Here is a 23,058-nt window from a genome sequence, read left to right as displayed (position 1 = left end):
TCAGATCCCCAGAAATATACCAGAGTTTTTCAAAGTCCCCTGTGAACATCTATCTTCTCAGGTCTTCCTTTTAAATTTTTGGCCAGGCTCATGTTTGCCCCAACTGGTATCTCAGTCTTAGGTAGCTGTGATGTTAAGCAACTGAAGCTGATTATATTTGACAAATGCCCTGGGAATAGGGGTTTTCCTGAGTAGAGAGCTCCAAATTGGATTAAGTAATGACAACACCCCATAAATCAAGCTTTTCCAATGAATTGCCATTCAGGTCAAATAGTGATGATGCTTGGGTGATAGAACTTTCTGAGATGTTCCTAACCCAATCTGTCCCCTTAAGAGCTTCCAGGCTGCTGGTTTTTAAGGCTACTATGGAGCTGGGACTAGAGGGATGGCAGTAGGCCAAGTCAATACCCCACAAACCCCACTGTTCTTACCAAACCTGAGCAGTTTCTCTTGGATAAACCCCTCGTCAGATTGTTGTTAGGCTTTGGTGAATAGCTAGAGTTCTAGAAAAAGTTGATTTTTTACAATCTTGCCAATATTTTTGTTGCCTTTATGGAGGAATGGATTTACAGAACTCCTTACTCCACCATTGCAGAAGTCTCCCTGCTCCGGTTACAGATCCGTTCTAAGACCAGGCTTGCTTAGGGGTTAACTACGAAGAAGGTATTCCCTGGAAATACGATTAAAGTAATGCCCCTGCCTTGGAGGTGTCTGGGTTTAACAACAAAAGGACACTTAAAAAGATGAAAAAAGGATCTACAGGAATCATTCCAAAATAACCGGGGTGACATGGGGGCCCTTGGTAAAACTCAGTAGGCTGTCAGGACTCACACCCGGATCCCTGACGCCTCGCCCACTGACCTCTTGGCTGCTTCTCCTGGGAGATGCCTTTTCCAGGAGAAGGGAGATGCTGTATTTTGAGTATTTCATCTAAGGTACAAGTTTCATACTCACTATTCTCAGACACGCCAGCAAACACAATGATCTTATTTCCACTTTACAGATGAAGAAACTGAGGCTCGCAGAAATCGAGGCACATGACCAAAATTAGACCACTCACGAGTGGTGGAGAGGGGATCCGACTCCAGAGTGTGAGCTACGCCCTTCTCACCAAACCCAACGCACTGACCCACGGGCCGGCAATGGTGTGGGTAGGGAGGCGGTTGATGAAGCATCATTACAAGTCTGAGCACAACAGTCGGACCTGCCTTTTTAGTCCTCTCTCTCGGGAGATAGGACTCGATACCACTGGTCACAGTAGAAGAACAGCAGCAAAGTATCAGGTATGGCTTGCCCCCGCCACAAGCACCTGCTGAGGTGGGCTCTTGGGTCAACTCCTCCCTTCGTTCAGGAGTCAGAGCCTCCTGGAAGTCCCCCCAAAATCAAGGGTGGCAGGGGCAAAGCCCGGCTGTGACTTCAGGCCTGGGAGTGTAGGACCGTCCCCTTCACGTGCTCAGCAGAATAAAGTCCACAGACCTGAATGCCCAAGCCCCACCCAGTCCACCGCAAGCGTAGGGTGTATCCGGAGAGGACAGAGGGTTCCCCAATGCCCTAGCATCCCGACAGGCCACAGCTCCATCCACTCCCCCTGACTGTGGCAAAGAGGACATATTCATTGCAAATCATTCCCAAAAGACAAACTTTATTTTGACACCTCAGAATTTGGCAAGGAAAAAGGCATAGCAACGACAGTATAGTCTCACGTGCGGAAACCTCTTCAGAAACGCGATCTCACTGGAACCTCACAATCACCCTGCAAGGCAGGCAAGCAGGTCTCTCCTATCCACTTTCTGGAGGATTTGTCAGGGGTCACCCAGCTTCCACACAGGACTGTACACATTCCACCCAGATGCCTCTGTGTGTCTGGTCCAGGCTCCTCAATACCCAGGGGTGGGCTGGGATTTCACCAGATACATGCAGTTACCTTAACTTCCCCAGCTATGAAACTAGGGATCAGGCTGTCTCATCTCTATATAAGGGCCCTTCTCATGGATGTGACCTATGCGTACCATGATTACTAGGTCTATGGTGGCTGGACCAGGCGGCCAGCCAAAAGCCTTGGCAAGCCCTGGGCACAAATGAACTTGGAGCCAAGCAGGGGGGGACCAGAAGCCTGCTGGCCCACTGCTGAGCCACTTTCTACAGGAACCCCACTAGGAAGGGAGTTCTGATGTGGGCAGAAAAAGGGGCTCCTCCTTGCTCCACGGACCCCAACCTGTTGGGGAGGGGGAAAGAGCCTCCCTGCCCCCATCTCTTGTTGATGACCAGCTTTTCGGACTCTTCTCCAGAACGGAGGTGGGGCTGCACCTCCTCCCTCTGGCTCAGAGCTAGATTCAATTTGCTACCTGCATCAGGAGGCCCTCCCCAGTCCTCAGAATGGGTGGGCCCCACGATGGGACCACCGCCTTGATCTCCCAGCGACATACAGGGCATTTGGCCAAGTCCCTGAAGACCCGCAAGGCACAGTAGCTGCAGAAGTGTGTGTGGCCGCAGGGAACCAGGCAGGTGTTGGCAGCGTGGTGGAAACAGATGGCACATTCCTCTCCTGCTGTGGCTGGGAAAGGGGACAACACGAGTTGGGGCACGTGGGGGCAAAGCGCGGGCAGCCTACTCATGCTATAACCACAGGACAGAGAACCAGGCAGGCCTATTTTGACTATTAATGAGAAAATGCTCACAACATAACCAAATGAAAAGAAATGGGAAGAAAACCATACTGCACGTACATATATATCATAAAATTCCAACTTGGAAAAAAAAGAAAAACAGCACAATTCCTCATAGATATATGACTACAAAATAGTAGGAGGAAATCCCCCTAAGAGGCAGTGGTTATTTTTTTTTTTTACTTCCTTATGTATCCTCTAATATTTATTTTCTTTCCGTTTGGCAAAACTTTTATTACGAACATGGACTGCTTTTTCAAGCGGGGACAAAACAACGTTACTTGTTCACGAATGTGCTCTTGTAACTTGAAAAGTTAGCCAATGTTCTAGAAGGCAAAGCTACTAAATTGCTTTTAGGTTTCTAGCAGGCAGAGCCAAATCTTTTGGCCTAAAGCCCGTGGGAGACTTCGTGGGACTCGGAAGGATTTTAGCCAGTTCCCAGCGCTGGGGCCTCCCTGGGGTGGGGGTGGGGGTGGGGCCTCTGGTGCTAGAGTCCTGGGGAGCCTGTCCCTGGCTCGCTGGGCTCGGGGAAGCCACTCACCTTCCGGCTGCAGAGACTCATCGATGAGGGCCCGTGGCACGGTTGAGGGGAAGGCACTGGCTGTGGGATCTGAGGGAGAGAGGGAAACTCAGGACCCAGGAAAGCAAAGCCCAGGTGCTTCCACCCTACCAGGCCCTTGAAAGAGTTCCACCTGCTTGCTTGCAGTGCTGGAGCTCCCCGCTGATCTTATGGCCCCAGCCACCCCTTCCCCAGTTCGCCCCAGCAGAGAATTTGTGAAGCTGTCAACGCTTTTTCCTAAAACCACCCTTCCTTTAAACATCTCCCCTTTGCCCTGGTGCTGCCGCCTGACTGGAGACCCTCAGCGTTACCCACCTTCCTAAACCCGGATGTGCATTAAAATCCCCCAGGAGGTGGGGAAAACAGGTGCTTGGCTCTACCCCAGACCTACCCAATCGGGCGTCCCAGGGGCGAGACTTCAGCCGCTGTGACAAGGGATTTTATAACCGGTAGGGGTGGGGGAAGAGGACATGGACTGCTTGTGTAGGCCGGTGGACAACCAGCACAGGAATGCCAGTATTTCTTTCTATAGACGTTTCCTGTATCCACTCTCCCTCAAGTCCACTCTCCTTTCAGGTGGCTAGAGGCATGGTTACGGTTTCCCCACTCATTGACTGGACGGCTCACTCTGCCCCCACCGGCAGTCTTCCTGTGCACCTCTAACCGCTTCCACTTCTGTTCCCTTTGCTTGCCACCCTTGACTCCCCTGAACTCCTACTAAGGCAGCAAAACCCAGCCCCCGACCTCTCCTTTTGTGAAACAGCCCTCTGACAGATGTTTGGAGTGCTAGTCATAGCATTCCCTAGGGACAAGGCTGCCCTCCCTTTGACTGGGGTCTTGTCCATCTGGCGTCTCCAGTGCCAGTGACGTAAAACTGACCGTATAGAAAAAGATGAAAGGATCTCCCCACGGCTCTGGATGGGGACGCAGTACCACCCGAGCTACCCGAGGGGCGGTGCCCGGGTCCTCGCGGATTGTCTCACCCAGTAGCTTGATGGCCTTGGTGGTCCCGTACACGTCCATCACGGCCCAGAGGGGGGCGCCCATGAGCACGCCCTTGCGCAGCAGCAGCCGGGGGCCCGAGTTGACCCTGACGAAAAGCCGGCCCCTGCGGTTCACCCAGAAGCAGACCACGTCCCCCGCCAGCGCGCAGCCCTCGGGCAGCATGGCCGCCCATGTCGGGCTCTGCAGCTCCAGGTCCGGACACACGAAGGGTGGCAGGCTGGGCGCGGACACCCGCGCGGGGTCCAGGCGCGTGAAGCCCACGCGGAGCCCGCCGCACCAGCCGCCCTCGTGCCACACCACGCGGACCGCCACCCGCTCCCCGGGAAGCACCGGCCGCTGGCTGAACACGATGCCGTCGTGGAACGTGGCGTTCCTGCGCGCAGTGCACCGCTGGGCGTCTAGACGCACCTGCGCGCCCTTGGCCTCAGGGTGGAAGCGCAGTGTCTCCCGGGGCGCCTTGGTGTCTGCGGAGATGGGGGGGGGTGGGGGGGGGATGGTGACGTCAGTGTGGTCTGGATTCGGACTCATTTGTTCCCCAGAGCTATCTCCGCCCCCCACCCCCGCATCTCCCCGGGGCCATTGCCCCTGCCCTCCTCCAGGGAGCCCCCAGAGACCTGATTAGAGCCTGGTGAGGAGCACACTTTGCATGTCTGGGATCTGAATTCCCACTGTGAATTCCCCCACCTCAGTTCCCCTCCCGGAGGGATGTTGTAAAATCACGCCTACGTGTACCGGCTCTAAATACCTAGTCACGGTTATTGGCATTAAATAGAAAGAGCAGGTGTTAGAAATAGTATACATAATATGATCCAGGTTTTGCTCGACACATATGTTTAATATACACACATATATTCTCCCTGTATCTAGAAACAACCTGAGAGGAGATGGGTCTGCTAATGGTGCTCAGCTCTGGCAGACGGGTCCTGGTATTAAAGCTGTTTTCCTCTCTGTTTGTCTGACTTTATGATTGTCCCACAGAAAACCTGCATCATCTGTGAAGGCCATGGCCCCCAGTGAGGGTGACTTCCTTTTCCTAGGAGAGAAAGGGGTCCAACAGCTCCCCCACAGAGCCAGGTGGGGCGGCACAGGCTAGAGAGGGAGTCCCAGGTTGTGGCGGGGGTGGGGTGTCAGAATGGTGGGCTGGGCCAGCCAAGGCCAGGGCTGAGCTTTGAAATCCGGGGACTTCCCGACCCCACTCCACTTGGCAGTCGGGAGGGGAAGTTCCCTACTGGGCAGCCTTTCCTCTCAAGCCTCAGGCCTGAGCCTGGAGGAAGCTGGTGAGCTTCCTGAGCCAGAGCTGCTCTCCTCCCTTACCCCCCTCTTGTCCTGTTCTTTCTTGGTTAGAGGAGGGAAGCTGAAAATAGCGAACTCAATCAGCAGGAGCCTGGGTGGCTCAGTCGGTTGAGCATCAGCTCAGGGCATGATCTCACAGTTTGTGAGTTTGAGCCCCACATTCGGCTCTGTGCTGATAGCTCGGATCCTGGAGCCTGCTTCAGATTCTCTGTCTCCCTCTCTCGCTGCCCCTCCTCTGCTTATGCTCTGTCTCTCTCTGTCTCTCTCTCAAAAATAAATAAACACTAAAAAAAAAGGGGGGGGGTGGGATTCAATCCGGACTTGAGCCTGAACCCAACCCAAAAGAGCAAGGCCCCTCCCCTCCCAGATCTCATCAGCTTCTCCAGCTCTGCTCCTCTGATTACTCACAAGCCTGCAAGATTCCAACGGGTCACAAGGTGCAACACTCAATCTGGTCAGGCGCAAGGGACACCCTTGAGGTCATAGTCAATCTGTTCCCGATGGATTCAGGCCAGAGGCAAGCATATCATGGTTCCATGGTTCCCCTCGCTGAGGCATTAGGAACAAGCACTCACTCTGGCCTTGGGGACCTCTGAACTCGCTCACAGGGTCCTGCTATCCAAGCTCACCCCTCCCTCACCCACATCCCCTGCATGTCACCCCTTCCTGGAATACCCTAATGTCTCCCTCCCTTCCTGATAGTCTGCCCAGATGCCTTTTCCTGGAGGCTATGCACAAGCAAAGGGGAGTCCCCAAGTAGGCACGGACGGTGGGTGACCAGGAGTCAGAGCCGAGGGCCCTGACATCGGATGGACTTGTCTTTGGGCCTAGTGCAGAGTCACTGCAGGAGCTCTGAGGAGGGCAGCCATGTCCGATACCCAGATTCTAGTCCCCGCTCTGTTGGTCACCTATGCAGGTCACTGCCCCACTGGGTATAGGTCTCCTTATCCACCAATGGGATCGATATGCATGGTCAGCCAAGACCTGCAGTCTCCAGGTACCTGCCTGGAGATCCTGAGTATGAGGAGCTGACTGCCCCCCTGGGTAGGCATCGTGACTTTTGCATGCCTCCCCTCCCCCCACCGCCCCCACCACACCCCCCAGGTAGATTCAAAGAAAATCTTGGCAGTAAGTCTCTTGGAATCTAAGTAACTGAGGGTCAGCCCCCTGCTCAGCAAGGACCTCCCCAGATCTCTATCACCTTCTTCATCACCACCCCTCCAGTCACCAAGCCACTTGGGTGCCAGGCACCTGTTAACCCTTACAGCTTATTTCACTCCTCCCACAACCTGCAGGGGAGCACCCAGAGGGAACTGAGTTGGGGTGGTTCTGCACATCTTCACAGCCAGGAGTGGAGGAGCCGGGGCCCCACTCCTGCCCCCCACACTCCTTGCTGCCTCCTCCATGGCACCACCGTGACCTGGAATCCAGACACAGTTGCCACAGCAGCAGTAGCAGCAACAGAAGCTTGGCCCCCACCGTCCTTACCACCTCCCTGCCCCCCAAGCTCGGGGCAGTACCTGCTGCTGGTGTGTGAGCCTTTGGTGCCCTTAGGGAGCCAAGGGCTGAGACTCCAGGCTCTCTGCCTGGGAGGGAGCAGGGTTCTGAGATGCAGTCTGGATCTCTGGCAGTAAAAGCAGATTCTCTCTCTCCTGCCCCTGCACACCAAGGGAACGCTGTGGTCTCAGGTGAGGCTCTCAGAGAACTATTGTGCCTGGCAACCTTTTGGTCTTTGCTTCTGACAGCCCTATAAGCTGTCAGGCAAGGTGAATCGCATTGGCCCCAGCCTGCAGATGAAGAAACTGAGGCCCTAGGGAAAACTGACTCGCCCAAGGTTCCACAGCCTCCCCTCTGCCTCTTGGATCCCTTGCCGACCAAACTTAGGGCTCCCACTTACCAGCCTGGGAGGAGAGCTGGGCCCCCATCAGCCTGGGATCCTCGGGCACGGATACCTGGATCTGGAAGGAATTGTCTGGAGAAGGCCAGTAGACAGGTTTCCAAAGGCTCAGCAGGTCCCTTCGTTATGGGTCAGGATCATGTTACATAGTTGATGATTAATTAGATGTTGCTGTCACGGGTTATGATATCCAGGGAATTTCCTGATGATTGCCTCTGGCTCACCACAGAACCGCTGCAGCTGGCTGACCTAAAAGGAAGCAACGACTGGGGAGGTGGCCCGGGCAGGATTTAGGATAGACTGCTCCCTTACTTCTGACCAGTCGTTCTCCACCAGGCTGTGCATTATCATGGCTTGAGGCACATTTAGAAGTACTCACGCGCAAACTGATCCCAGTGGCACAGGGTGGGGCCCAGCATCAGTAGTTTATAAAAGCACCCTGGATGATTCTAATGTACAGTCAGGGTGGAGATTCACTGCTACAGAGCCCGGCACACACACAAGGTGCTTAATCAATGTTGCTGAAGTGGATTGAATTGAATTGGCTGCATCCCAGAACCTGTGAAGTTGCCCCAGCCCTGGGTCTCAGGCAGAGAGGAGAGGGGTGAGTCAGACCGAACGGGAGAGGTGTTGATTGCTTCCCCAACCTTGCTGGAATCAGAATTCCACTTTCCACAATCCACTACAAAATGCATATAGTCCCACAGGACAGGTCACGCCAGAGGCCTGGCTCCCAGTGTGTTAGCTGTGGCAAAGAAGTCAAAGATCTGGGATCCCTGGCTGGCTCAGTCGGTAGAGCAAGTGACTCCTGATCTCAGGGTGGTGAGTTCAAGCCCCATATTGGGCATGGAGTCTATTTTAAAAAAAAGCGAAAAAAGTCAGAGATCTTCTGCCCCCTCCATTCCTATAGGGAAACTGAGGCTGGTAGAGGGAAAATGGCTTGTTCTAACCTGGTGCTTCTCACATTGCAACAGGCACATGAACCTCCTGGAGATCATATTAAAATGCTGATTGGTTCAGAAGGTCTGGGGCTATGGCTGGAATCTTACTTTTCTAACAAGGTGGTTCTGTGGAACCCACTTTAGGTGGCAAGGCTCTGGGTTAGTTTGGAGACTTATGAGTATCCTGGCCCTCCACCTCCAGGCTAGGACCTTCCCCAAGACCCCAGATCAAGGTCATGATCAGTGACTACTCTGAACTCAGCTATGAGGATAGATATCCCCATGCCTGTCCCAGGAGGAGCTGGGGACGGTGGTGCAGGTGACTGGGCTGGGGAGATTGTGGAAAAGGATGAAAGCGGGGTGCCTGGGTGGCTCAGTCGGTTGGGTGTCTGACTTCGGCTCAGGTCATGATCTCACAGCTCATGAGTTCAAGCCCTGCATTGGGCTCTGTGCTGACAGCTCAGAGCCTGGAGCCTGCTTCAGATTCTGTGTCTCCCTCTCTCTCTGCCCCTCCCCCACTCATGCTCTGTCTCTCTCTGTCTCAAAAATAAATAAACATTAAAAAAATAAATAAAAATAAAAAGAATAATTAAAAAAAAAAAAAAAGAGGGGCGCCTGGGTGGCTCAGTCAGTTGAACGTCTGGCTTCGGCTCAGCTCATGAGTTCAAGCCCCGCGTCGGGCTCTGTGCTGACAGCTCAGAGGCTGGAGCCTGCTTCCGATTCTGTGTCTCCCTCTCTCTCTGCCCCAACCCACTCGCATTCTGTCTCTGTCTCTCTCAAAAATAAACATTAAAAAAAATTAAAAAAAAAAAAAAGAAAGAAAGAAAAGGATGAAAGGTCTGGAGACCCAGGTTCTGCCTCCTGTGTTTTCTTCCCCTCCCCTGCCCTTCCTGGGCCCTGGTGTCCCCATGTGTAAAGCAGGAAGCCAAGGTGAGCTGGTCTATGGGCCCTTCTAGCACAGACATGCTGTGACTTTAGTCTCGGCAATGGAGAGGTGACAGCGGTCTGGCCCCAGTACACCTCAGAAGATCTGCCTGGACCCTGGACCTTCTCTTGCATACCACACCCCAGGCCAGGCTCCCTCAGTTTCCCCCTCTAGAAGCAGTGTTCTAAAGGCCAAAGGCAAACTGGTCAAGAGCAATCACAGTGAGTCCAAGGTTGGTTCCAGCTGGTCCAGTCTGAGGCAAGGGCCCCACGCTTTATGGTCCTGCTGGCCCAACCTGAGGGATCCAGGCTTAGGGCATCCCCTTATCTCTTATCAGTGCCGGGGCCCAGAGTTCCCTCCCCTCTCTCCGTGCCCTGGCTCCAGGCGTATCACTGGCTGCCTTGGGTGGTGACCAGACCGCTGGAGCCCAGAGCACCTTGTTGATAAGCCACATTCTTACAAAAGATGTGATTATGGAAGCTTATCAGGGAAATCAGGTCCTGGGCCTCAGGCCTGGTGGAAAATTAGCCGGCAAGTCCTAGACCTCAGGGTATCCGATGCCGACAGGCTGAGGTGGTATGGTTCCATCTTCAGGACCGTAGTGGGAGTAGGCCTTTCTGGGAACTACAACCCCACCTCAGGCCTTGACACTCGGGGCGCGGGGGTGCCCAAGCAGCACCTCCATCACCCACGCCCATGTTTGTTCACTTAATGAACACCGCTGTTCTAAGCCCAGTACTGTATTAACTTGATAACCCTCGTGGCAACTTCTCAAAAATACCTATTTATTGTAATCATTCCCATTTTGCAGACTGGGAGAACAAGGCACAAATCAGTGAAGCAAATTGTTTATAGCCACAAGGCAGTGCCTCGGCCTTGGCCCTCTGGCTGGAGAGCAGGTGCCTTGACCACTGTGCTAGTGTCACCGAACCAAGCCCATAAAAGCTGACAGAGCTTTTGCGGTGAAGAAAGATAGGCTATTTATTGGTGTGGCGCTGCCGGCCGGGAGAACGGGGTGGGGGGGGGGGGGACGGGGAGGGTGGCTGGCGCTCCCAGTCCCGAGCTCCCGATGGCTTACAAGCAGGGGTTTTTAAAGGATGAAAATCCAGGGTAAGGGTGTCAGGATCTAGGATCATGCCGAATGATTAGGGATGAGGTTGGCTATAATATTTCCTCTCTTGATCATCTGCCATCTCCCGGACTAATGGCGGTAAGGCGATGGTTCCGCTTCGGGGGCCTGGAATTGGGACACATTCTCAGCAGATGGCAGACTGTTGTCCTCTCTAGAGCACAAGGGCAGAAATTCTCCATCCTGTGACTGTCACTAAGCTGCAAACGAGTATGGTTATTTTTTCTTGCCAACATGGCACATTATGTTGGGTATCTCAGGCAGAACGGCATCCCACAGGCTTTTCGGGAGGCAACTTTTTCTTGTTTCTCTGCAGATGTATAAAACAGTAAAGGGGCTCTGGTCGGAGGCAGCTAGGAGCCTGTATGTCTGACTCGTGGGGTCTGTGGGGGCTTGCATCAGTGGTTTCACTATGCCCCTTCCATGCCTCCTCACTTATGCCACTGAGCAACTTTCGGAGCATTTATTGACCCTCTCTGTTCAACTGTGCTGACACACAGTAGGAGCTTTGTGGATTGTTGCTAACGGGTTGCCTGAGTGTGAGGCAGAGGCCGCCTCAAGATGATGGAGACAGCACCCTCTCCTCCCCTCCAGGCCACCTCCACGGCAAGGCAAGACTGCTGTGTACCTTTGCTCCAAGGGAGTGACTAGCCCTCTGGAGGAGGGCGGCCTCCGGACAGTCATTGAAGCGTCCCCTGGTGGCTGTAGTCAGTACTGCAGGATGTGCTGAGGCCCTCAAAGCTAGGAGGGCCAGGGAGGTCGGAGGGTGGAGCTTCTGAGGCCTCTGCGCCTCCTCTCCCGATCCCGAAGCTCCTCAGAGTCCCTCCGTCCCTCCTCAGGCTTCCCTCACTGGCTGTCAACCCTCAGTTTGCCCAGGGACCCATCATTTCAAAGGGCTTTCACAGAAGTCATCTCCTAAGTTGCCTCAAGCGCTCTGAGAAGCTGCTGGAAAACTGTTTCAATCCCCACCATACAGCTGAGGAAGCCTAGCACTTGCCTAGGGCTCATGACAACTGTGGTGGAACAGAAACGGAAAACCAATGGCAGCCCAGCCCCTTGTGTCTCCCACCACGGGCGCCCTGGGACCCCTACCTTACGACCCCTGCCTGTGTTCAGCTGCTCCCCACTGGGCCAAAATCCGGGAGGGCAAGGGGCTGCCATGCCCGGAAACCAGCCCCTGGAACAATCGGGGCTGGGTGCGCAGTAGGTGGTCAGCAAGGATTTGTCCATGCCAAACAGCGCAGCCTGGCAGTTTCTTCTAAAATTGCTGGTCCGCCTACCCAATGACCCAGAGATGCCGCCCGTAGTGAGTATCCAATGTACTTGGGTGCAGGTGTCCACGAAGACTGACATGAATCCTCAGAGCAGTGTGATTCATGACAGCCCCCGACTAGAAACCCATCAGTAATCTGTCTCAGGGGCTGCTCCCTGGGGAACCCAACCTCCCCCACCCATCAACAGGAGAGCGGAAGAATATTACCATGCAGTCATACCATGGAAGACTCGTGGCCACAAAAACGAACAAATTACTGTTACCCACAGCATGGTTAAACCTCGCTGATGTGACGCTGACCTCAGAGAAGATCCAGAAAGCCCCCACTGCGTGCCTCCATTTATATGAAGTTCAAAAACTGGCTAAAGGAATGTATGGTGTTAGGAATCAGGATAGTGCTCACCTTTGGGACTTAATGACCGAGAAGGGGCACAAGGGAGCCTCTGGGGTGCTGGAACTATCTTCTATCTTGTTTGGGTGATGTGTATACATGTGGAAAAATTCATCCAGGTGGACGCTCAACTTGCATGTTAATTGTACCTTAATTAAATATTGGTTAAATTCCCTTCCAGACCTAAAACTCGTATTCTGAGTGAGCTGATAAATGATGGATTATCCACACTCCCTTGGAAAATCTGCCCGAGGAGCCAGAGTGCTTGGCTAGCACTGCCGCCTGGTGGAGAGAAACGGAACTGACTGTGGGTCTGATAACCCTGGAGGGAAATGGTTGGGGACCACGCAGGCTCCCACCTGCATCCTTGGGTACTGGTTCTCCTTCCGTCCACTTGATTCCTGCCGATGAGCCATCTAACAACTCTGTTGGGGGGCTACCATATCCTTTGGGTTAATAGCTGGACCCCCACTCTGGGCCTTGGGGGCCAGAAGTCAGGAGACAGAGGCTAGGGTGTGCCGGTAAAGTAGTCAGCCCCTAGTTAGATCTGTGCCATTATTTCCATCCTGCTGCCCTGTCCAGATATTCCTGGGCCCTGATTCTGCCGTGGGCCTCCACGGGCCCTGGGACCCCTGGCTCCTGCCCTACCAGCATCAGAGCACCCTCCATGGTGTTAGTGTGGAGCCTTTCAGCAAGGGGAGCCAGAGGAGGCAGATACTGCTAGGGGGCCTACCGGCTGCTCAGAGGTAAGAGAAAGGGGAAGGGGAGGGGCTTAAGTTTGGTTTCCTGTCTTCCTTCTCCCTGTGTCCCCCTCTTCCCACACCCATCTGTCAGAATGTCTGTCCTGGGAATCTGTGGCAGCTGCCTTGAAGATGTTGTGTGTGTGTGTGGGGGGGGGGGGTGTTCAACAAAAATGTATTGATTACCTCCTATGTGCCAAGCACTGTACTAATTTCTGGGTAAGCAGAGATTGAAGAAAACCCAATTTCTTGTCCCCTGGTCAATTCAAGTAGCCCTGGTACTTAGGTAAGTGCTATAAGAAAACCAAACCGAGAGGGTGCCTGGGTGACTCAGTTGGTTAGGCATCCAACTTCGGCTTAGGTCATGATTTCATGGGTTTGTGAGTCCAAGCCCTCCTTCGGGCTCTGTGCTGATAGCTCAGAGCCTGGAGCCTGCTTCAGATTTTGCGTCTCCCTCTCTCTCTGCCCTCCCCCCACTTGTGCTCGCTCTCTCACTTTCTCTCTCTCAAAAATAAATCAACATTAACAAAAAATTAAAAAAAAAAAAAAAGACCAAACTGAGGACTGGGAAAACTATGGCTACAGTAGGGGGTTGTCATGCCCAGAGAATGGATGAAGGTTTTGTGGAGTAATAGCTATTAAAATCGATACCTGCAACATGATTAGGCCTTCAACAGCAAGAAAGGAAAGAAAGGCATCCCGGGGAAGGAGGAATTGCATATGCAAAGGCATATAGAAATGTAATTGGCATATTGCCATCTGGCTGTATCAATCAAGATCAGGATTTACTTGTACAGAACAGAATATCCAAAATAATAGTGGCTTAGAGGCGATCTGTTCATTTCTTTTTCACATAAAATTAGTTGAAAGGAGGCAGTCTAGGATATCCATGACAGCTCTATGGCTGTAAGGAGCCCAGGTTCTCTCTAGTTTTCTGCTCCACCATTCTAGCACTGGCCTCCATACTCAAGAGCACTTTAGGGACCAAAAGGGCTGCTGGAGCTCCACCCAGCACATCAGCATTCTAGGCGGCAGGAAGGAGAAAGACCCAAAAAGGCATTGCTCTCAGCTAAGTTAACTCCCTATAAGCCAATTTACTGCAAGGCATATGTAACATTTTCATTAACATCTCATTGGCCTGAATTTTGTCGTGTGGCCACAACTAGCTGTAAGGGAAGCTGAGAAATGGTGGCTTTATTGGGGGAGCTGCTAAAAATCAGGGTTCTCTTGTGAACGAAGAAGGAGAAAACGCGCATTAGGTAGGCAGCAAGCCCTGTCTAGCTCAGTGGTAGAACACTGGTCCTCCAGCGTGTGGACAGAGGAGGCAGCAAGGAACTAGATCACAGGGGCCACTCTAAGGAGGGCTTGGACTTGACTCTGTAGAAAATAGGGAATTACTGAAGGCTTCTGAGCAGGAGCCTTGGGTCAGGGGGCTTGGAACAATCTGCTTTGGGGAAGGATCCATCAGGCAGAACATAGCAGCGTGAGTGCAGATGCAGTGTCAGGAGTGATGAGTTGGGGCACGAGGAGGAGGCAATGCAGGGCTGAAGCGAACACAATAGGAGAGCTGAAGTCAAGCCCGGGTGACAGTGGGAGGTGATACCAGGTACCAGGGGAGGGGCACATACCTGCTGACAGCAAACCTGGGAGGAATACAAGTCTGGGAAGAGATCTGAGTCTGAGGTGGCTACAAGCCATCAAGTCAGAGGGCTCAATGGCACCTGAGAATCCAAGCAGAAGCTTCGGCTAGAGGACAGGGCTGGGCATATAGATCTGGGAGTCAGGAGTCACAGTGAGGGGTGAAGTCAGTAGGCAAGGGTGTCCAGCTGTTGAACTAGAGGAATGTGATGGAGCCTCCAGAATTACTAAGGGAAGGAGGACAATGGAGCGGGCAAGTGCATAAGCTCTGGAGCCAGGCAGAGCAGGGTTCGAGTCCTGACTTCACCACTTAACAGCCAGAACCCTCCAGGCCAGCTGATGGCCCTAAGCCTTAACCTTCTCATCTGCAAAAGGGAACAAAGGAGGGCGGCCTCCGGACAGTCATTGAAGCGTCCCCTGGTGGCTGTAGTCAGTACTGCAGGATGTGCTGAGGCCCTCAAAGCTAGGAGGGCCAGGGAGGTCGGAGGGTGGAGCTTCTGAGGCCTCTGCGCCTCCTCTCCCGATCCCGAAGCTCCTCAGAGTCCCTCCGTCCCTGCCCAGGCTTCCCTCACTGGCAGTCAACCCTCAGTTTGCCCAGGGACCCATCATTTCAAAAGGCTTTCACAGAAGTCATTTCCTAAGTTGCCTCAAGCGCTCTGAGAAGCTGCTGGAAAATTGTTTCAATCCCCGCCATACAGCTGAGAAAGCCTAGCACTTGCCTAGGGCTCATGACAACTGTGGTGGAACAGAAACGGAAAGCCAATGGCAGCCCAGCCCCTTGTGTCTCCCACCACGGGTGCCCTGGGACCCCTACCTTACGCCCCGGGGAGCCCTACCTTGAGGGCTGATAGGATTCAATGGATAAGTGTTTTGTAAAGGGAACTGCACTCATTAGTAAACACCAGTCCTTACCATAAAAGGGGCAGCCTTCCTTTTATTGGAGGGGACATCAGTGCCTTTCTTGGGGCCATGGGTGTGCCCTGTAGTCTTCCTGCTGGAGGATGGGTCCCCTGGAGCGCTTTGTGGGCTCACTGGGGATTGAATCACGGGCAGTGTGCATCTCCAGGGCCCCCGAGGACCTCTGACCCAGTATGGCCAGGGTAGCCCCTGGCTCAACCAAATCTCTGGGCAAGAACACCAGCAGCCCAAGCTAGTAGATTGGGAGAGGAGTTATGATTTTGCTCGGAGGCAGTCTAGCAGGAGGGTGAGGCCAGCCATAGACTCCACAGAGATGATTTTAAGTAGACCCAGCTCGGTTTTGGAAACTAAGGAAGACAACAGTTGCCAGGGCAGAGGGAAAGCGTCCAGCCAGCCATCGGGAGCGGACAAGTGGCACGTCCTCTGCACGAGCCCAGCCATGCAGGATGGGCAAGCAACATCCAGCCAGGGGGGAAAGGCCCAGCTTGGAGTCTGGGAAGACACTCCCACCTCAGCCCAGAAACCTGGCTCATCTACTTTGCATCCAGAAGGACAGTCTAGCCCTTCTCCCTAGAATGATCCCAGACAGAAGCATGGCATCCCAGAAGCTAAGAATGGGCCAAACAGGAGGAGTGGGAGGTGGCCAGGTACTGCGTGGGATGAGAGCTGGGAAGAGGCCCTTGGGTTTTTCCAGGAGGAGGTCAGTGGTTGGAGGGGTGGTGGCAAAAGCCAGGGGGCAGCTCCTGGGAAAGTGACGGCTGTGTGAGCGACAGGATCCTATAGGCTGTGAGTATCGCTGCAGGTGACAGAGGTTCGAAGTGGCTCAGCATAGAGGTTCATTTCCTTCAAAGTACAAGTTTGGGGGTGGGGGCTCCACTCCGCAAAGCCAGCACGGGCCAGGGCACTCCAACTCTTGCTTACCCTCGCTAGGGCACTGGCGTCCTCTCTGTGGTCCAGAATGCTTGCCCCACAGCATCGTGCCGCCAGCAGGAGGAAGGGGGCCAAGGCAGCACATGGCGTGCCCCCTTCCCTTCAAGGGCACAGCCAGGAGGGTTCCCGGGACCCCTCAATTCAGCTGGAATCCCACTGGCCAAAGCTTAGTCACTTGGCCACACCCAGTGACAAGGACTAGGAAATGTCGCCTTTATTCTGGACAGTCCTCTGCTCAGCTAGAAACTGGGGCATGCCGTTGCTATGAGAAGGAGAGAATGGCCATGGGAGGAAAAGCGAGCAGTCACAGGGTGCAGGGGAAGAGGGAGGGGGTGGCAGCCAGAGGGCAGCGGGTGAAGGAAGGAAAGCTTTGAGCATGAAAACGCCAGCACACGGGGGCAGGGCCACGTGTGTGCACCCTGCGGGGGCCTGGCCTGAGTGCCATGACGCCTGTACCCCATTGTGGAGGCGCTGCAGGTGGGTGGGGAGGGGAGCTATTGTTGCTGAGAACTGGCTAGGAAGACAAATCACCGACCTTTCCAGCAGAATTTTTCAAGATTCCCTGGAGGTCCTTCTGGCCCCAAACCAAAGCCAAAATAGCATAGAGAGAAAGAAAAGATTTTCTTTCCACTCCTTTGAGCTTTTGGCCATTGTCACTGGGTCCAGTGCCGGGACTATGGGCACAGTCCTTGGGGGAGGAGTGACCACCCTCCCAGACCCCTCCGCCGTGGCAGAGCCGACACTACGAATGAATATACGGCCAGAGCGGGCTCCAGACTATTCTGTCCCTCTAGGGGCCTCTCCTCTCTCCAGGTGAGCTTTAGGAAGCAGGATAAGAACAGACCCATCGCCTAGGAATGAAGGGGTTAGCAATAGGGGTGTCTCTGTCCTCACTGGGCTGTGCATCTATTGCCTTCTGCTGCCTCTCTCTGCTCCTCATTGTGTGTAGACAATATATGTCGGAGGGAAGGAAGACAGGGTCTTTGAATTCCGTCTCAGTAGGACGAAGTTGTCCGGAGGGTTGATTTCCCCCTGGGTCTTTTGGCAACGGGATGCAGGCGTGTGCTTCGGGCACCATGTTGTGAGTTCACAAACGGTTTGCCCCTGTATGCTTCATTCTCTCCTTTTGTGAGGGGACACGTGTCTCATCTTTGGTGTGTGCCTTCACTGGGGACTTCATTAGCTCGATTCTTTCAGTCAGACAGTTGGCAAACATTCCCTGGGGCTCGTGTCAGCTAAGTACCACAGACTAGCTTCGTGTGGTGGCAGCACAGAGTCAGGTCTCTGTCACCCACGGGCTCTGGGACTTGGGCATGTTACAGATGGGGAAACTGAGGCTCAAGGTTGCATAGCTAGTATAGGTTAAACCAAGATTGATTCCAAAGTTCTTCATTCTTTTACTCATTCTAACGTTATTTATTTTTAAGAGAGATGGGGGGAGAGGAGAGGGAGAGAGGGAAAGCAGGACCCAGGGAAGGGCGGAAAGAGAAAGAGGGAGAGAATCTCAAGCAGGTTCTGCACCACCAGTGCAGAGCCCGATGTGGGGCTCGAACTCACAAAACCGTGAGATCACGCCCTGAGCTGAAACCAGGATTCTGACGCTTAACCGACTGAGCCGCCCAGGCACCCCCATTCTTTTACTAATTCTAAAACAAAGATAATTGGCTCCTGAGTGAAAGCACTAAAGGCATTTGAAAAGTGTGCAAAAGGTACTTACACATAGTTGGCAGCGTATGTTGTTTAAAACCCCATTTCCTTGTTCGCAGGTGTGTTCCGGATAGATGAGGTGGCCAAACCCGGGGCTTCTGGATAAGTGAGCAGGTGCCTCTCTGGGTGAAATTGCACACGGGCCATGTGTCTGCGGGAGCCACACTGAGAGCAGGGCCCATGAGTCAGCTTCCAGCCCCCTTGCACAGTGGGGTGAGCCCTTCTTAGAGCTGAAATAACAGGCCTGAGCTGAGCCTTCTTTTTCAGGTCCAGAAGGGAGACCCCTGCCTCCCCTCAAAGTCTCCGGGAAGAGGTCAGCAGAGGCCCCCATGTTTCTTTAGGCTCCTCTTGGCCCTGTTTCTTCCTTCTGCTGAATTCTCCTTCCCTGTGGATGTTTTCTTCCCTGCAGGCAGCACACCCCGAGATGGGCTCTTCCTTGGTTTTTTTTTTTTTTTTTAATTTTTTTTTTTCAACGTTTATTTATTTTTGGGACAGAGAGAGACAGAGCATGAACGGGGGAGGGGCAGAGAGAGAGGGAGACACAGAATCGGAAACAGGCTCCAGGCTCCGAGCCATCAGCCCAGAGCCTGACGCGGGGCTCGAACTCACGGACCGCGAGATCGTGACCTGGCTGAAGTCGGACGCTTAACCGACTGCGCCACCCAGGCGCCCCTCTTCCTTGGTTTTACGCAACTACCACAGGCACAGGCATTGGTGTAGACCCCTGCTGCACGAGAGGAGGGAGGATTCACAGCAGCTGAACACAGAGAACAAAGTTAAATGAAGCTTCACCGCTATTTTCACGGGTCCCGGGATGTCTCCACTGCCAGGATTTCTTGCTGTTTGTTCTTTCGGAGCCAAGGCCCTTCCCTTATCCCTCCAGGCCCTGTGGTCTTCCCGTGTCTCAGAACCAGCTCTCACCTCCTTACCCTCCAACTCCTGTTTATTTCCTATGCAGAGATGTTCAGCTCCCCACCCGCAACCCATGCTGTCTCCAGGCCTCACTTTGCAGGTCCCAAGGCTCCCTGAGCTATTCTGCTGGCCATCCAGACCATCGCTTGCAGATTCTGGACTCAACCGACACTGACACCCCTCCCCTTGAAAACACTGAGAAATGTAGAGTAAAATATTAACTGAAAGATAATAGAACCGCAGTGGAACTTTGAAGAAAGGGTGGGGAAACGCCCAGGTGTCTGGTGGGCAGAACGAATCTGTAGTCAGAGTTGAACTCTGACCCGGGATACGTGGGCCCTAATGACAGGGGCCAGAAGAATCAATGCCCTCCATGGGTCAAGGGGCGTGGCCTTAAGAAAACGTGGAACAGAGACCCCTGTATAAGCTAGAACACCGGAAGGGCTGCCCCTCAGGAAAGATTCTACCCACCAACCTGGAGAACTGACAGTGAATCTCGTCTTGGCTTAGGGCTCTGGGAGAAAAGATTCCCAGGGAAAAACCAAAACTTAAAACCTGAACTGTTTGTGCAAGTAGCATCTAAATGTATGCTGTCCACGGGGCAAAGAATTCCCAAGTTCTTGTGCCATTTAATTTCTTGTGAAAATTTAACACAAAAATATTCCCCGTGGGGCGCCTGGGTGGCTCAGTCAGTTAAACGTCCGGCTCTTGATCTCAGCTCAGGTCTTGGTCTCAGGGTCATGAGTTCGAGTCCTGCGTTGGACTCTGAGCGGGGCGTGAAGCCTGCTTAAAAACCAATAAAAAGGGGCACCTGGGTGGCTAGGTTGGTTAAGCATCCGACTCCTGATATTGGCTAGGGTCGTGATCTTGCAGTTGTGGGACTGAGCCCCGTGTCGGGCTCTGTGCTAAGCGTGGAGCCTGCTTGGGATTCTCTCTCTCCCCCTGCTCTCTCTCTCTGTCTCAAAAATAAATAAATAGGGGCGCCTGGGTGGCTTGGTCGGTTGGGCGGCCGACTTCGGCTCAGGTCATGATCTCGCGGTCCATGAGTTCGAGCCCCGCGTCGGGCTCTGTGCTGACAGCTCAGAGCCTGGAGCCTGTTTCGGATTCTGTGTCTCCCTCTCCCTCTGCCCCTCCCCTGTTCATGCTCTGTCTCTCTCTGTCTCAAAGATAAATAAACGTTAAAAAAAAATTAAAAAAAAATAAAGAAAAAAAAAATAAACTTAAATAAAAAAAAAAAATCTCCTGATGAGCCCTTGAGGCCATTGTAGAAGTAAATACCAAACAGATCTCTGAGGCCCATTTTCCCAACTCAGGACACACGACTCCCAGAGAACAAACAGCCTTGCTGAAGGTGAGCTCACAAACACCAGGGACAAATCACATGAAGAAACCATCTACTGTGAAGGAGGGTCAGCAAGTATAATAAATAGAAAAGTCATTATCTCCAAGGATTTGGAATGATAGAACAAGCTGAAAAAGATGTCAAATCAGTATGTTAAACTAATTAAAAATATAAAGGAAGGAATAAAAAGGATAGTGAAAGAACAGGATACTTTGAAAAAGAACAGATCGAATGGATGAAATTTTGCTCGAATGGAAAAAAGATACGGACCTTCAGACTGAAAAGGCACACTGGATCCTGTGTAGGATAAATAAAAATAAATCCACATGTAGACATGGCAGAGCACCAAAGATAATCTTAAAAGCAATCAGAGAGGAAACACGGCTTACTTGAAAAGGACCAATAATTACACTGATTGCAGACAACTTATCCACAGTAATAGAGGCCATGAGATAATCCGTGTATAAATCTAAACAGTCATTGATTTTAGCATTGCTATGTTTATTGCAGCATTATTTACATTAGCCAAATGATGGAAGCAGCCCAAGTGTCCATCTATAGATGAATGGATAAAGAAGATGTGGTATTTATAGCCAATGGAATATTACTCAGCCATAAAAAGAATTAAATTTCACCATTTGCAACAACATGGATGGTTCTAGAGGGTGTAACGCTAAGCGAAACAAGTCAGCCAGAGAAAGACAAATACCATATGTTTGCACTCATGTGTGGAATTTAAGAAACGAAACAAAGGAAAAAAAAAGAGACAAACCAAAAAACAGACTTTTTTTCCCCCAAAAAGTAGACTCTTAACTATAGAGAACAAACGGGGGGTTACCAGAGGAGAGGTAGGTAGGGAGACGGGGGAAATAGGTAAAGGGGTTAAGAGCACACTTATCACGATGAGCAGTGAGCAATGTGTAGAATTGTTGAATCACTGTATTGTACACCTGACCCTAAAATAACACTGTATGTTATACTGGAATTAATATTTTGAAAATTAAAAATACAACAAAAATGTCACTGACTTATACCACCACCAACAATAATAAATAATTTGAGATGTTAAAAATAAGATGAAATAAAATATTAGATAACAATGCATGGAAAATGAGAGGTGGGTAATTGGAGTTGAAGCCTTTTTTTTTTTAAATTTTTAAAAAATGCTTATTCATTTTTGACAGAGAGAGACAGAGCATGAGCAGGGAGGGGCAGAGAGAGAGGAAGGCACAGAATCCCAAGCAGGCTCCAAGCCTTTAGCACGGGGCTCAGGGCTGGATGCAGGGCTCGAACTCACAGACCACAAGATCATGACCTGAGCGAAAGTCAGCCGCTCAACCGACTGAGCCACCCAGGCGCCCCTGGAATTGAAGCTTTTAAGATCCTTGGCATTGTTATGGGAAGAGCATAAAGATACTGATTAATTTCATCCCTTGTTAAGTCAGATGTGCATAATAGAGATGTAAATTGACCACTTAAAAGAATAAAAACCCAGTATGCAATATCCGAACCAGTAGAGGGAAAAGGGGTGAGCATGAAGAAAATTTGAAAATTTGATCAATCTAACAGAAGGTAGCAGAAGGAGAACAGAAGTAAAGCAAAAACATGGTAAATATAAGATAAATAAAATAACAAGTTATGAAATATATCAATAATAACAAGATATGTAAAAGGACTAAAGTTGCCACTTACATAGCAGAAATTCTTGGACTATATTTTTACAGCTCTAGCTATATGCTGCTTATAGGACATATATCTAAAACATAATGATACAGAAATATTGGAAGTATTTTTGTACTAAGCAGATACAAATCAAAAGAATGACAAATGTAGCAATATTAATAGTAGACAAAAGTCACTAATAGGGAAAAAGGAGTCACTATACAATGATGAAAAGAATAAGTCACCAGTAGACTAAATCCTGAACCTGACTACACCTAATGTCTTCAGAACATACACAAGAAAATGGGGTACCTGGGTGGCTCAGTTGGTTAAGCAGTTAAGTGGCTCAGGTCATGATCTCACGGTTCATGAGCCCCCATCGGGCTCTGTGCTGACAGCTCAGAGCCTGGAGCCTGCTTTGGATTCTGTGTCTCCCTCTCTCTCTGTCCTTCCCCCACTCACACTCTGTCTCTCTCTCTCTCAAAAATAAAGTAAAAAAAAAAAAACCATTAGAATATACTTTACAGAATATTTACAAAATTACAAGGAAACACTGGCAAAGCCACAATCATAGTGGCAGATTTTATTTATTTTTTATTATTATTTTTTTTATGGTGCAACTTAATAAGTTTTTATAAGTAGCATGGGGACAGGACTCCTGGGCAGAAAGAGCTGTAATTTTTGCTGTGTGAGTCAGGTGGTTATATACTTATTTTTTTTCCTAAATATAATTTATTGTCGAGTTAGCTAACTGTGTTTACAGTATAGTCTTAGCTTCAGGAGTAGATTCCCATGATTCATCACTTGCATACAACACCCAGTGCTCATCCCAACAAGTGCCCTCCTCAATGCCCATCACCCATTTTCCCCTCCCCCCCCACACTCCCCCCTCCCTCCATCAGCCTTCAGTTTGTTTTCTGCATTTAAGAGTCTTTTATTGGGGGTGCCTGGGTGGCTCAGTTGGTTAAGCGACTGACTTTGGCTCAGGTCATAATCTTGCAGTTGTGGGTTCAAGCCCTGAGTTGGACTCTGTGCTGACAGCTCAGAGCCTGGAGCCTCCTTCTGAATCTATGACTCTCTCTCTCTCTCAAAAATAAATAAACGTTAAAAAAAAAAAAAAAAAAAAAAAA

At 51.5% G+C, this 23,058-nt stretch overlaps 1 protein-coding gene across 1 annotated transcript; it reads right to left on the bottom strand.

Moving 5' to 3' along the window:
- Positions 1-2,240: 2,240 nt before the first annotated feature.
- NEURL3 (neuralized E3 ubiquitin protein ligase 3) lies at positions 2,241-7,588 on the bottom strand. The gene is made up of 4 exons (XM_040496644.1): positions 7,421-7,588; positions 4,209-4,694; positions 3,208-3,276; positions 2,241-2,554 (listed from the first exon to the last, which is right to left on the bottom strand). The coding sequence occupies exons 1-4, from the start codon at positions 7,446-7,448 to the stop codon at positions 2,334-2,336; spliced, it is 804 nt and encodes a 267-aa protein (XP_040352578.1). The 5' UTR covers positions 7,449-7,588; the 3' UTR covers positions 2,241-2,333.
- Between the last annotated feature and the right edge of the window lie 15,470 nt (positions 7,589-23,058).

The sequence above is a fragment of the Herpailurus yagouaroundi genome, unplaced genomic scaffold (genome assembly GCF_014898765.1).
Source record: "Herpailurus yagouaroundi ecotype Mexico unplaced genomic scaffold, PumYag 188, whole genome shotgun sequence".
In the NCBI taxonomy this organism is placed as follows: Eukaryota; Metazoa; Chordata; class Mammalia; order Carnivora; family Felidae; genus Herpailurus; species Herpailurus yagouaroundi.
This window is presented reverse-complemented; position numbering and strand designations above follow the sequence as displayed.